At 40.8% G+C, this 14,092-nt stretch overlaps 1 protein-coding gene and 1 long non-coding RNA gene across 3 annotated transcripts in view; one reads left to right on the top strand and one right to left on the bottom strand.

Annotated features, from left to right (window-relative positions):
- The window catches only part of LOC310848043 (deoxynucleoside triphosphate triphosphohydrolase SAMHD1-like), a 36,344-nt gene extending 29,995 nt beyond the window's left edge, over window positions 1-6,349 (top strand). For both annotated transcript variants that reach the window (XM_083746547.1, XM_083746548.1), the window contains 5 exons: window positions 1,826-1,965; window positions 2,926-3,021; window positions 3,128-3,232; window positions 3,523-3,654; window positions 4,321-6,349. In XM_083746547.1, the coding sequence (XP_083602673.1) occupies window positions 1,826-1,965; window positions 2,926-3,021; window positions 3,128-3,232; window positions 3,523-3,654; window positions 4,321-4,443 (596 nt within the window). In that variant the 3' untranslated portion in view covers window positions 4,444-6,349. The remainder of the gene's footprint in view (window positions 1-1,825; window positions 1,966-2,925; window positions 3,022-3,127; window positions 3,233-3,522; window positions 3,655-4,320) is intronic.
- Window positions 5,360-9,900, bottom strand: LOC310848097. Its single transcript, XR_014566160.1, has 2 exons — window positions 8,380-9,900; window positions 5,360-8,122 (listed from the first exon to the last, which is right to left on the bottom strand). It is a non-coding gene; the product is annotated as an uncharacterized lncRNA (long non-coding RNA).
- Window positions 9,901-14,092: the final 4,192 nt, after the last annotated feature.

Below are 14,092 nucleotides of genomic sequence, written 5' to 3'. Positions count from 1 at the left end.
TCTGGTTACTAGTGCTGAGCCCAGGTTTTTGGAGGTTCTTGGACAAGATGCCCTCAATGTACCCCTCTACCTCAGTAAGTATGTCCCTTCACTCCAGTGATGGCAGCTGTTCCTCTGCCTCATCATTGCTAGCTGTCTGGACTGAACGGTGGGGGTGGAGACGCCCTTTGTTCATCTCCTCCATGTTGAAGCAAGAGGCTTCATCATTGCTAGCTGCCTGTTTGCTCGCCAGAGGAAACCAATGAGCAAGCAGGCCATGGCAGTTACTACTACTCTTTCTTCCCACCGTTGTAATAATAAGAACAAGAACAAGAAAAATAAATAAATAAATAAATAAAATCAATCCCTTCCATCTGGCTGGGTGCTGGCTTTTCCCAGCCACTCTGGGCAGCATCTAACAGAGGACTAAAAACACAATAAAAGATCAAACATTAAAAACTTCCCTAAACAGGGCTGCCTTCAGATGCCTTCTAAAGTCAGATAGTTGTTTATTTCCTTGACATCTGATGGGAGGGCATTCCACAGGGTGGGTGCCACCACCGAGAAGGCCCTCTGCCTGGTTCCCTGTAACCTCACTTCTCGCAAGGAGGGAACCTCCAGAAGGCCCTCAGCGCCGGACCTCAGTGTCTGGGCTGAACGATGGGAGTGGAGATGCTCCTTGTTCATCTCCTTCACTTTGGAGCAAGACGCAGATGAACAAGCAGGAAATTGTCAGGGGGGGGGTGTCATTGAGGGGTGCCCAATCTTGCCAACCCTTACACTGGACATGCCAGTTTTCACAGAGCCTTAAGAAATGCTTGTTTGAAAGTCCAGCCTTTTGCCCTTGACCCTTCTCACCTTTCTAATCCCAGTTGTGTGGTAATTCAAGTGTTATTTACTTGTAAAGTGGGACGTGGGTGGCACTTGGTCTAAACCACAGAGCCTAGGACTTGCCGATCGGAAGGTTGGCGGTTCAAATACTTCCGACGGGGTGAGTTCCTGTTGTTCAGTACGAGCTCCTGCCCACCTAGCAGTTTGACAGAACATCAAAGTGCAAGTAGATAAATAGGTACCGCTCTGGCGGGAAGGTAAACGGTGTTTCCATGCGCTGCTCTGGTTCGCCAGAAGTGGCTTAGTAATTCTGGCCACATGACCCGGAAGCTGTCTGCGGAGAAACGCTGGCTCCCTCGGCCTATAGAGCGAGATGAGCGCCGCAACCCCAGAGTCATCCGCGACTGGACCTAACAGTCAGGGGTACCTTTACCTTACTTGTAAATTAGTGTCAGATGCTTCTAGCTGTGCTCTTCTTTACTGCTGTGTATAGACATTGCACAAAACCTGGTTGTTTAGGAAGGTCTTTAGCTCAAAAAACAGACTCTTCTTGTTATGACTATGTTAGGGCTGCTTTCTTTTGTGCTCTTTTGGTTTGTGAGTGGAGATTTTTGATGTGTTTTTCAAAATGTTATTTCCTGATTTTCATTTCCTGAGTTTCATTTTATGCACATTTTACCATAAGCTACTTTGAGGTTGTTGGGCTTTGATTTATTTGAGGATATAATTATTTTTCAAAAATGTTACCTTCTGGTGCCTTTCATTTACTGCCAAAGCAGTTAGAGAAGAGACCCACAGAACTATATCTTAACCCTGTTGAGACACAGCAGAATCTGACTGTTGAATTGAATATGGTCTTGTGAGTTTCGTTTTGCAGATATGTAAACGATCATTTCCAGCTGACTACCATTATAATAGCATAAAAAACAATTCTTAAATTCTGACACATAATACATGTTTCAATTATGCAAAAGAAAAGCTGGCTTTAATGACTTGATTTGTTTAATACTGGCAGATGAGATCTTCTTAAGCATTCTTCATTCTGATGAGCCCAACCTCGAAGAAGCACGGGAAATTTTATGTAAAATAGAGCGGCGTGACCTATATAAGTACCTGGGAGAGACTCAGCCCCCAGAGGGCAAGGAAATTACGAAGGTGGGCACAGTTTCTCAAATTACATTGGTTAGTTAACTCTGCTAGCTTGTTAAGTATGGTTAAGTACTTGTTAAGTACTGATTTTTTCAGTACCAATTTGCTTATCTCTGGCTTCTATATCTCTCTTTACCCACACACAGACAGACACACACACACAGACACATAACACCTCTCTCTCTCTCTCTCTCTCCACTAATCTCTCCCCTGCTCCCCTATCTTGCTGCAAATGCCTTGCAATAGCCTGCCTGAGCAGGTGCATGGTCCATGAAGTGCATGGGGAGGCCATCTCTGTCACTTCTCTCTCCAGCCACGCCACAATGCAGAAACAACAACTACCACTTTCTAGACTGAAAAGAACCTTTGGAAAAGCCCACACCTTCTTTGCCAGCACAAGCTGACTAGTCATGATGCAACTGAGGGCAACATCCTTGTTGCATTTCTTTCCTGCTCCCATGTCCAAGCTGCTGAAAAGTCCACTGGAGGTTGGGAAAAGGCTATTCTTGCCTGTCCTTCCCTATCACATAGGCATCCTGCATGAAGTGAGTGAGGAAGGCATCCACACTGCTCTTTCCCCTCAACAACAACAATAGTAATAATAAATTCTTACCTGTTGACCGGGGTGCCCCAGCTACTTTGGCTTTCAACATAATAAAAGCACGGCAAAATATTGAACATTTATCAACAATAATAAAATGTTACAGCCTTCTTTCCTTTCTCTCTAATGGATAACTAATTTTGCCTTTGTCTGCCTGAAGAGAAGCTATGACAGCATTAAAAGTCATCACTACTGATTGTCATGGTATGGTCATATCAAATACCTTATTTGTCACATTGTACAGTGCGTGAGAGAGAAAATTATTTTGAAAATTAATCATGGGTCTGGTTCATCAGTTTCTGAGAGTATGATTCAAATACAGTGATTCAAATACACAAAAAAGTAAAAGGTTTTATGCCCTGCAGGAACGATATAGTAAGATGGCTGAAGAAATTGCCAAGTCCCAGCCCAGTACATTATCTCACAAGCCTGGATTAAAGCCTGAAGACTTTATTGTTGAAGTAAGAATAATCTCTTTAAATGTTCATTTTAAATGTTTTTATTTCTTAATATATGTGCCTACAATGTACTTTAGTACATTTTTATTTTTGACTTGCCTCTGTGAAGGTTATCAGCATGGATTATGGAATGAAAAAGAAGAACCCTGTCGATAATGTGGGTTTCTACTCAAAGTATAACCGCGAGAAGCCATTCAAAATTTCTAAAGAACAAGTAAGTAAGGTGGTGGTGGGGAGGAGTTTCTGCCTGTTTTATTACAATAGCTTTTTAAAGAGTATCTGAATACATGTGAAAATGACTACAAAATTGCATGGCAATAGTAGCAACCGAGTTCTAATATCACCTGCTATGTAAGTGCCCACTGAATGAAAGTGGTTTTAAGGTAAAATTCCCCTGTGTAAACATTCTTGTAACTGAATGGTGCTGCTGAGAAATTTGTTGAACTTTTTCTGACAAGGTGATAAAATTAAGTGTATGTGACTTCTTTTTCCTTCTGTCTTAAGGTTTCACAGCTCCTACCAGAAAAATTTGAAGAGCAGCAAATCAGGGTTTATTGTAAGGCAGCGGATGAAGAGACTATCTGTGATGCTAAAGAATATTTCGATCAGTGGTGTAAAAGTCTCACTAAATCACAGGTAAGAAAGGTTTAACATTTAGCAGGTGCATCTCAGTGTAGAATCATAGAATTGTAGAGTTGTAAGGGACCCTGAGTATCACCTAGTCCAATGCAGTAATATGCAGCTATTCCATACGGGGATTGAACCTGTAACTTTGGCGTTCCTCACCACACTCTAACCAACTGAGCTATGAGATTCAGATCTACCTCATTCTCTGTATTCCTTTTGTTCATCACCTGTTCATTCTTCCATAGTCTCCTCTATCACCAACCCATTATTACTTCTGCACATTATGAACACAAGGGACTTGAGAATTCTAAAAATCTCAGAAATCTCGTTGAAGGACAATCTAGCCTTTATGGTTTACTTTCTAAAACAACTGTAATACTACCACTAACTAGAAATTTTGTATCTGTTATGTTTATTAATTTCCTTGCAAATGATGAGTACATAAAATTTGTTGAGAGGTGACTGCCACAAATAAATGGGGTACAGCATGAATCACCCATTACCTTTTCCTGACTGTGGGAAAGGGCAGCGCAAGAATGTTTTTCTTGTAATATGATGTGTAAAAAGGCTCCATTGAGTGTCTTGCTCCACTTGCCAAGAAGATGACAGAATGTATTGACTGTTAATTTCCAGTGAACAACTGAACTTATTTTCTTCATTTTGATGCTTTGATAGGATGGTGTTATTGTTGCCCCTGAACTTACACCAACGAAAGCAGACTGGAATGTAGTCAAAGATGACGAAAAGCATGATTCAAAGGCCAAAAGGAAACTTGAATATGGACCTCAACAGCTTTAATATCTGTTGATTGATTATGGTTTGTATAAGAAGGTTGTGTTATAAAAAAATGTAAACGTAGAAAGAAAAGCAGTAGTGGAAAATGTCAGTCTTAACTCAAATGAGTTTGTTGTAGATTTCACATGGACATTTTGATGACCGGCAATGTTCTTATTTTGTTAATCTAAATGTGTGCCGGTGAAGAAAGGTCTAATTATAAAAACAGGTTATAATAATACTAATACTAATAAATAATTATTATTATTCATACCCCGCCCATCTGGCTGGGTTTCCCCAGCCACTCTGGGCAGCTTCCAACAAAGTATTTAAAATACAATAGGTTGTATCCAATGTAAGTCCTACTAAGAGTAGAACCGCTGAAATTAATGGACATGGCTAATATAGCTCCATTAATTTCAGTGAGTTTGCTCTGAGTACAACTTAGTTGGTTAAAATTCAAAAGCTAATGGGAAAAAACATAAAAGAACGGACAAGCCTATGCCATTTGCCTATCTCCTGTTTATGATAAAAGTGGTTATCCTACTGTTCTTTTTAGCTGTCATCCCCTCAAATCATGATAGAGTCAGTATATGTTCATTTAGAGCTAAACATGCCTTGGCACAATCAAGGATATACTATTTTATAAAGTTACTTTTTTAACTTCAATACTTACCTTTTATATAACCCAACAAAATACTCACAGTACCAAAACAACCAATTATTGAATGTATCCTAGCCATTAAGCACTAGGTAGAGAGGAAATGAGCTGGTTTGTATAGAGAGGCAAACAGCTGTTAAGAATCAGAAGCAAATTTCAGACTAGGGAGTTTTGCCTGTTATGTTTCAGACCGACTTGAATGTATTTTTAATCTCTCATATTTTCACAGATTTGTTGTCTTTGTATGGAATAGTATATATTCCTTAAAAAATTTTGGGGGAGAAACACAGTTTTATGATGTGGCACTTTATGATGACAGAAAATGGGTTTGTGTGTGAGAAGTGTGCTGCTAAATGTGAGAACAGAGTTTCTGAAGCTTCATTTAACAAACCTAAGGCTCAGAAGAAATGTATACACCATTTAAGAACTATAGATTGGGATAGAGAGATGTCCTTCTGCAAACAGAATGGCTCCTCATCACAGAAGGGAAGACAGCAAAGGTACCTACTGTAGGAAGCTGGAAAGCCACTTTCACCATCAACCCCCCCCCCCCCGGTGTCTCTTTCTGTACTGAGCAGATTTACAGGGCCGTTGCAGGGGGGAGTTGAATCCCACTCCCTTCACCAGCAGGATAGTTCTGCTCAAAGGAATCTTGGATCCATGCCAGTGTTTAAAATGAAGCTGTGTCATGGAATTCTCTTAAAACTTAGGGCTGAAAAATTAAACATTTAGGGCATTGTCAGGTGCTCGGTTGAATTTACTCCCATCACATGGCACCTGAATCTAGAATTATTTCACCAGAACACACTTTCACACAACACGCTTTCACACGAGCAGAGAGCTGTTCAGAAATATCCAACATTTCTAGTGCTGCAGTCAGAGTACAGGTAGCTAACCTGTGACCTTCCAGATATCAGTGAACTGCAACTGCTATAATCCCTGACTGTTTGCCATGTCTGGTGCTGATGTGAATTGGGAGTCCCAAAAACATCTAGACTAGACTATGCAAGAAGAGACCTCAAACTCAGTGGCTCAATTGTTTGAGCTCCGTAAAATGGGATTAAAAGGGAGCTGCTTGCATCCTGAGCTTTCGTTTTGACATTAAATTGCTTCATAAAAATGGGTTAAGGTAACGTACATAGAGCTATTTTCTCCAAAGCTATATTCAATTGTCAGACTGGTTAGAATTAGAATTATATATTTTGTGTGCCTGTATATTAATCTTTTTCCCTGTGCATATCAGCTGAGTAATAAAACCCCTGATCTTTATTGAATTGTTGCAACAGGCTGCCGCCTTAACATGCAGGAGGAGGAGGAGGACCCAGAACCCAGGTGTGCCTGCCCTTATATAGACATTTTAAATTGCCTGCCCTGGAGTCCAAGATCACCCCCAGAAACATACATACATCACAGAAGGGGTGTAGCTCAACACCCCCCCCCCAGACACATCATACCTACATCACAGAAAGGGGTGGTCTACAAAAGAAATCTGAGTATGTTTACCAGAAATCTGAGTGCGTACTTAGTTCCTGAGCCAGGTCATAAGCTCACCCTATTCATACACAGATGACAGGATTTGTGAAGGAAAAGACAATTGGTAGGCTTTTCCATTTTCCTTTGCAGAGAAAACATTTGGTCAGTTTGGGAGCCAAAATGGCTTAATGGCTGTTTTCCTGTGCTGCTTCAGACATTTGGTTTATTTATTTATTTATGTACGTGTTTGCTTTGTACATTTTTGTGTGTGTGTGTGTGTATCTTTATTTTTATTTTATTTTTTCAACCCCCCCTTTGGGGCTATAATTTTTTCTTTAAAAAATTCTTTGCCCCACAAAATGTTAACGTAGTATGTTGGAAATGGATGCCTTTGTGTAAATCTGAAAAGTCTTGCATGTCAGGCCCCTTAAGACTATTTGCAACTGTAGCAGTGCACATAGCTGAACATAGGATATCACATAAAAATAACACATGTTGCATTTTGTTACTAAATTACTTGTGGCATTCTAGCACTTTGGGAGAAACATTTTCTCCATAGTGGTCTATTCTTTACATTTAGCAGGAAGGTCCACCAATGACTGAAAAATGCAGTTTGTTTTGTTTCTGCTTTTTTGTGTGTTCCCAAGTGTCAAAGTTAGTTCTCTGGACTCACACCTCCAACATACCCACAGCAACACCTCCTGGTGAATCCCCTTAGGGCTTTCATCTTGACCATGTCGCCTTGTCCCTGGCATAGGTTTGGACATTTAGTGAGAGAGATGTCTTTGCCTTTGCCTTTCTATGGGATTGCATTTTTATTATTATTGGCATTTGTCTTGCACTCTAGGAAAGTTGCTCAGTTGTTCTAAGGGGACCAGAGAAAGTTCAGTGCACCTGGGATACATGCCCAATCAGAACTGAGCCCAATTAGAGTTTATTTAGTCTCATGGTTAACACATTCTAAACCAATGTTAAAACGAAACCATACTTAAAAAAGGGCACTTGTCCAAATTAGTCAGTTTAACTCTGTAAGGGATCATTCCAGCGAAATCAAGGCATATATACCTTCATGTATCTGGTGTTTTCATGGACCCTGAAGCTTCTCCTTGGTAAAATGAGTTAAAACACATTTTAAAATGGGTAGGGAAGGTTGGTAGAGTGCCAGGTGGGACAAGGAAATGTCGTCATAAATTGATCTAATCTAAATATTGGACTATGCAATAGCCTGATCTATTAGAAAACATAAAATGCATGAGAATCCTCCATTGGGCTGTAAGCAATAAGACACTATACATTAAACCTAAAAACAATTACGCACAAAAACTGGGGGCCCCCTTTGTGGAAATAACACACTATCAAACATATTTCAATATTCCTACATAATAACACATAATACACAACAAACCCATTAAATATCAGTCACATATCTTGAGGCAATCGTGATCTTTTACATATCTTTTCAGTCCTGGAGCACAGTCTTGAGGTTTAAAAGTGAGAGAATATCCTTGCAGTTCAACTTTCCCCCCTTTGTCAGCCCCATTCCCCCCTCAGTCAGTTTGAAAGAGATAGCTGAAAGAGAGTTGTCCTTTGAAAGAGATAGCTGTGGCCACTCTGGTGTCTTTTAAAAAAATTCCTTCCAGTAGCACCTTAAAAACCAACTAAGTTAGTTCTTGGTATGAGCTTTCGTGTGCATGCACACTTCTTCATATGAAGAAGTGTGCATGCACACGAAAGCTCATACCAAGAACTAACTTAGTTGGTTTTTAAGGTGCTACTGGAAGGAATTTTTTTATTTTGTTTTGACTATGGCAGACCAACACCGCTACCTATCTGTAACTGGTGTCTTTTGTTGTTGTTGCTGCAGGTAATAAATAGCCTTGTAGTCAGGAGGAGTTGGGCTGAGGGTTTTCCATCATTGGGTCTGCATTAACTTCTGTAGCAGTAATATCCTATAAGGGGGCAGGGTTTTTTAGGGACTTAAAGACACAGTTAGAAAAGGAAGGGGCAAAAGCCACACAAAAAAATCTCCTTGAGTTATCTTGGGAAGCTGCAAATAATAAAATCTAAGCGTGTTAAGCATTTTATTCATTTTAATATTATTATCACATTTCCATATAATTATTGTTATTATCTGCTAAGTTTGTTTGCTTTCCTTCACTTAGTTACTCCACATATACAGGAAGAAAAGGGTAGAAATACAAGAAAGGTGAACATTTAAAAAGAAAACAAAAATAAAAAAAAATAGATTATCAGTTAAAAAAAATTTCCAGATGAAAACGGACTTGACACAATGACATCAGATTTAGAAAAGAATTATTATTAAATAATACAAAGATATTATCAAAACCACACAGATTACTACTAGACTGAAAAATGGGGAAACAATGGGAAAAGGCTTAAAATTCACCATGTGCTATATCTGATAAAACAGAACTTCATGAGAATGACTTACATATAGTACCTGATCCCATCCAAATCAGTCAGAATAAATAAATATCAGCAATAAGTTTTGGAGATGCAACAAAATGAAGGAACCTTCTTCCACATGTGATGGATATGTCCCCAAAGTAAAAAAGAAAAGAAAAAAGGACATGACCTACGAGGAACCAAAAAAAAAAAAATGCTAAAACAAACTCTACACTTATCTATTTTGGCATTCTAACAATGAGCATCCGAAATGAAAATAAAAGAGTGTTTCTTGATGTGACAACATCGGCTAGAATGTTAATTGCAAAATATTGGAAAATGGGTTAATACCAAAAAAAGATGAATGGCAATTTAAAGTTGTGCAAGTACCTCAAACTAGTCACAATGACAGAACTAATAATAAATACTCAGGCAAACAGGGTAAAAGGGAATGGGTTTGCTTAAAAACTACCCGACAAATTACAGTTCCAAAACAATACTTGGTTGTGCTTAGATTAATTTCATAGACATAATGGAAAAACTGATTTAATAAATGAAAACAGGTTATTTGTGACTTTAAAAGTTTCAAAGCCACTAATACAAATGCAATTACTTTTCTGAGAACCTCGGATATAGAATATTTAAATTACTGTTTGTATCCCCTCATTATTATTATTTGTACTGTGGGAGAAAATATGGGACAAACACTTTGTGAATGGGGTTGAGTCTTCTTAGAGGTTCACATATCCTGTTGAAAGGGGAAATTTTTTCAAGTGAAATCTGTCAGGAAATGCTGTTCCTAAAATGCATAGGCATATACACACAAAACAAAACCTGTTATAAAATTCATTTACCGTATTTTTCGCCCTATAGGACGCACTTTTTCCCCTCCAAAAATGAAGGGGAAACGTGTGTGCGTCCTATGAGGTGAATGCAGGCTTTCGCTGAAGCCTGGAGAGGGAGAGGGGTCGGTGTGCATCGACCCCTCTCGCTTTCCAGGCTTCGCGCAGCTCTCCGCAAGCCAGGGGAGCCTGGCGCGACTTCCCGCCCTATGGGTGCGCCCTATGGGCCGGTGCACCCTATGGGGCGAAAAATACGGTAAATCCCTTTGGGGGGGGAACTACTCAAGACAGGAACTCAAAGTGGGAGTGCTCTGATATTTACCTGTGGAAAGAATTTGGCATGTTAGATTTGGAACTTGGCAACCTCTTGACTTTTGATGGTCCAGTACTTAACCCTTTTGTTTTCCTTAAGTGGACCCTGGAGCAAAGGACACATAAGGGTGATTTCCCTCAATGGTTCCAAGTTGTTCATAAAGAAATTTGAATAAATGTCTCCCTGCAGTCTGCTCTCTCTCCAAACCTCCTTTTTTCTATCCCCCTCTCCCCCTCCTCTCTTTTAAGCTGACATAGCCTCTGTGCATGTGCAGAGTTCATGTTTCAGCAAATATTTTATACCATTAAAAATGTTGCATCTTTTGGCCAAATTACCATTTGAATAAAGGAAGGGAAGGGTAAGGAGTATATTTTAAAATAGGGCTAGATTTAAAACGAGAAGAGAAACTCAGCAATTCAAGTTTTTACCAACACCAGCAATAGAAGTTGGTCAAAATAAATTTCTGTTAACTCAGTTCTAAGGGATCATGCTTCCTTCACCAAATAAGTATACCTGTACGCCAGGCAAAGGGAATTTGGGAGCACCGCCTCCTTTATGTACAGGAAATTGGGGTGCAGGTCTCTATTAAAAAACATGGGCTATCATTATTTTGTGTGCTCCCCCTCTGGTCATTCGCAGAACAATCACCCGCTCCCTTATGTATGGGTAAAAATGGCCAGAGAGTCAGAATTCATAATAAGATCTTTAATATTCTCAGTCATTTCAGCCATACCATTTGCAGACAAAATTTTCTGCCCTTTATTTACAGAGATGGTCAAGGCTCATTCTGCTTGATTATGAATTTGTATGTGCTTAAACTTTGAATAGACTTTGAAGTCTGATTTTTAAATAATAGACAAAATGGTAAAAACTGTTAAATAATCACTCAAATGCTTGTTATCACCAGTTCTGCTTCAAAAACATCACAGCTTTCACCTCTCACCCTTTAAAACGCTTTATTCTAAACTCTAAAAAACAATCTTTCCATCTTTCTGCACCAAAAAGCAAAGCTGGGCTGAACTTCAACTCATCACCATACACCAGAACTTAAAAATTACCCTCCAATGCTTGCAGACACATTGCCTTCCACATAGTCATAAAACTGGGAGAGTTGGAAGGAACCCTGGCATCACCTAGTCCAATCCTCTAAAATATAGGGTTCATAGCAAAATTTGTACTACCAGAGAGAGACATACATACCGTATTTTTCGCACCATAGGGCGCACCGGACCATAGGGCGCACCCAGTTTTTAGGGGGGGAAATCAAGGGAAAAAATATTTTTCCCCGCCCAGCCCCAAAGAGCAGCGTACAGGCTGCACACAACCTCTCCCTGCCGGAGAGGTTGCGCGCAGCTATGGAAGAAGGCAAGGCAGTGAGTGGGATGGATCCTGCTCGCTGCTTTGGCTTCCCCTTTAGCCCCGTGCAGCCTCTCCCTCCCGGGAGAGGCTGCGTGGGGCTAAAGAATCCATAGCCCCGTGCAGCCTCTCCTTGCGGAGGGGTTGCGCGCAGCTATGGAAGAAGGCAAGGCAGCCAGCGGGATGGATCCCGCTCGCTGCTTTGGCTTCCCCTTTAGCCCCGTGCAGCCTCTCCTTGCCGGGAGACGCTCTGCAGGGGCTAAGGAATCCATAGCCCCGTGCAGCCTCTCCTTGCTGGAGAGGTTGCGCGCAGCTATGGAAGAAGGCAAGGCAAAGCTTTGGCTTCCCGTTTAGCCCCGTGCAGCCTCTCCCTCCTGGGAGAGGCTGCGTGGGGCTTAAGAATCCATAGCCCCGTGCAGCGTCTCCCTGTCTCCCTATGGCAGAAGCCTGCATTCGCTCCATAGGACGCACACACATTTCCCCTCAATTTTTGGAGGGGAAAAACTGCGTCCAATAGAGCGAAAAATACGGTACTTATGTACACAGACACAACTGCGGAAGGAAACACAAGCTATGCTCCTATCATGCAAGCACACACGTGTATACTAAGGAAGAGGAAAATAAAAGTACCCAACTTTATTCAGAACCCTTTTAGCAGATCTTAAGATAGTTTGAATGAGAGTTCCTTAGACTAAACAGTGAAAGTTCCTAGAGAAATTATCTTTAAAGAAAGATACAAGTCAACAGTTTTCCTAAGAATAGATAGGGAGAGAATCTTTTATAAGGAATAGGGTCAATTCAAGAGTTGATATAACCACTTATCTTCTGAAAAATAGTAGGTGCTCAGTAATTAGATAATTGGGAACCACTGCCTTAAGGTTTACCTAAAGTAGTATTCTGGATCCTAGCCACAGAATACAATGCAAAGTCTGACAAAACACTTCCAAGAAACTGAAAGCTTTCACTTTCTGCTTAGGAGAAACGAAACTCAAAGTAGTAGCAAAGGAAAGAGGAAATGAATGCCAGTTTTTTATGAGGATTATAAATTTTGTTCAAATTCAAAGTGCTAATAAAAGTGTTTAAAAACCAAAGCAGTTTCTTTCGGGTTTTTGGCGTTTGAAAATAGAAATGTTCCAACTTCTGAAATGTTTGAAAACCAAGGTACCACTGTATAAAGAATATATGCATATTTGCTTGAGAGCAGACAAGTCATCTCCTTGCTACGAAGTCTGTCCCAGGTCTGGCAAAGGTTGCTGACAGGCTGTAAGTCTTTACCTTTTTTAATAAAGCACCAGAACCAGATCACTCTGGTGTTTTGGGCCACCTTCTTTGGTATTCCTGCACCCAACAATTTCCCAGAGCCCTCATCTGGGCCTGTGGTTTAGAACAATTCATGAATGTATTTATATGAAATAAATAATACGCACAGCCTTTCAAGGTAAAACTCCACTCACCCCCAAGGGAGAATTTAGCTTTATGTACTGTTACATGCCACCCCAATCTCCACAAGCCATACAAGATTCCAGGGGTTGCAGGCACACTTTACCCCAGGCTTATGTTTCCTCTTGGACAATGAGGCACAGCAGTGACTGTGGTGTCTTTATGAACCTGAACTTGGATAAAGGAAAATCCCACCATCACACCCCAAGAAGGTCCCTTGCTTTACTCATAGGAGCAGCAGGTTTGGGTCTGCAAGAGAAATAAGCCATGTTTTGTGTCTTTGTTACTGCTTGTCCCAATTATCCCACATGGTGCTCCACCCCCTTGCCCCACTGCCCATCACTGCTAACCCAGTGGGGGGGATCTCTGCCCCCCCCCCCAGCCTATGTCACCCATCCTGAAATCCTAAACACCTTTGGCTTCTGCCCATAGCTAGATGAGGGGATCCAACCCTCCTTGTCTGGTACATCTTCACTCTCTTGATGGCTTCCTTGATGGGTCGGTTTCTGGCCAGCATCAGCTATTGTTTTTCCAATGGCCCCCATCCAGCTAGCTCTGCTGAGCAGGCCAGGCTCCTAAACCAAATCCAGCAGGTTTTTTTTCTGTTTGGCACAGTAATCAAACCTTGATTGTTTCTAATTTTTACTAATTCCAGGATTTATGGGTGACTTGCACCCTGGGTCTCTGTCCCCCAAAACAGATAGCAGTACATTTGATTCCAAATTATTTACATTGCAATCTACTTGCAGTGTCTCTTGTCAAGGCTTCTGAATATATTACTTTGACCCATGGTTATACCAGTCAATCCACCAAAGTTGTTCCCAACCTTTAAACCCCTACCCTGGCTCCACCTCTTGCCTTGGATCCATTGCCTCAGACTGTTTTGTAGTTACGTTGGAAATATTTTGGAATTTCAGCAGCACTTCTTTCAGGCGTGGTTCTGTTTTTTGGAGCCCATGAAATCTGTAAGATAGGCAGTAATCAAGTACGGTAAGTCATGGGGCTGGGTGGAGGGAATTTATCCCTCCCAACTTTGATGACTAAACATTGAATGAAAGTTTAATTCTTCAAGTAATTCTGGTATTTATTATCTCTTTCCCAGGCCAGTACTTTGAGTTTCGTTTCTCCTGCACAATTTTTCCTACATTTCAGTTTCCTGAAAATCTGGGCAAAATTGTCTGG

The sequence above is a fragment of the Podarcis gaigeae genome (genome assembly GCF_964106915.1).
Source record: "Podarcis gaigeae genome assembly, chromosome: 6".
NCBI lineage: Eukaryota > Metazoa > Chordata > Lepidosauria > Squamata > Lacertidae > Podarcis > Podarcis gaigeae.
Note: the sequence above shows the minus strand (reverse complement) of the source record. Positions and strands in the feature narration are given on the sequence as shown.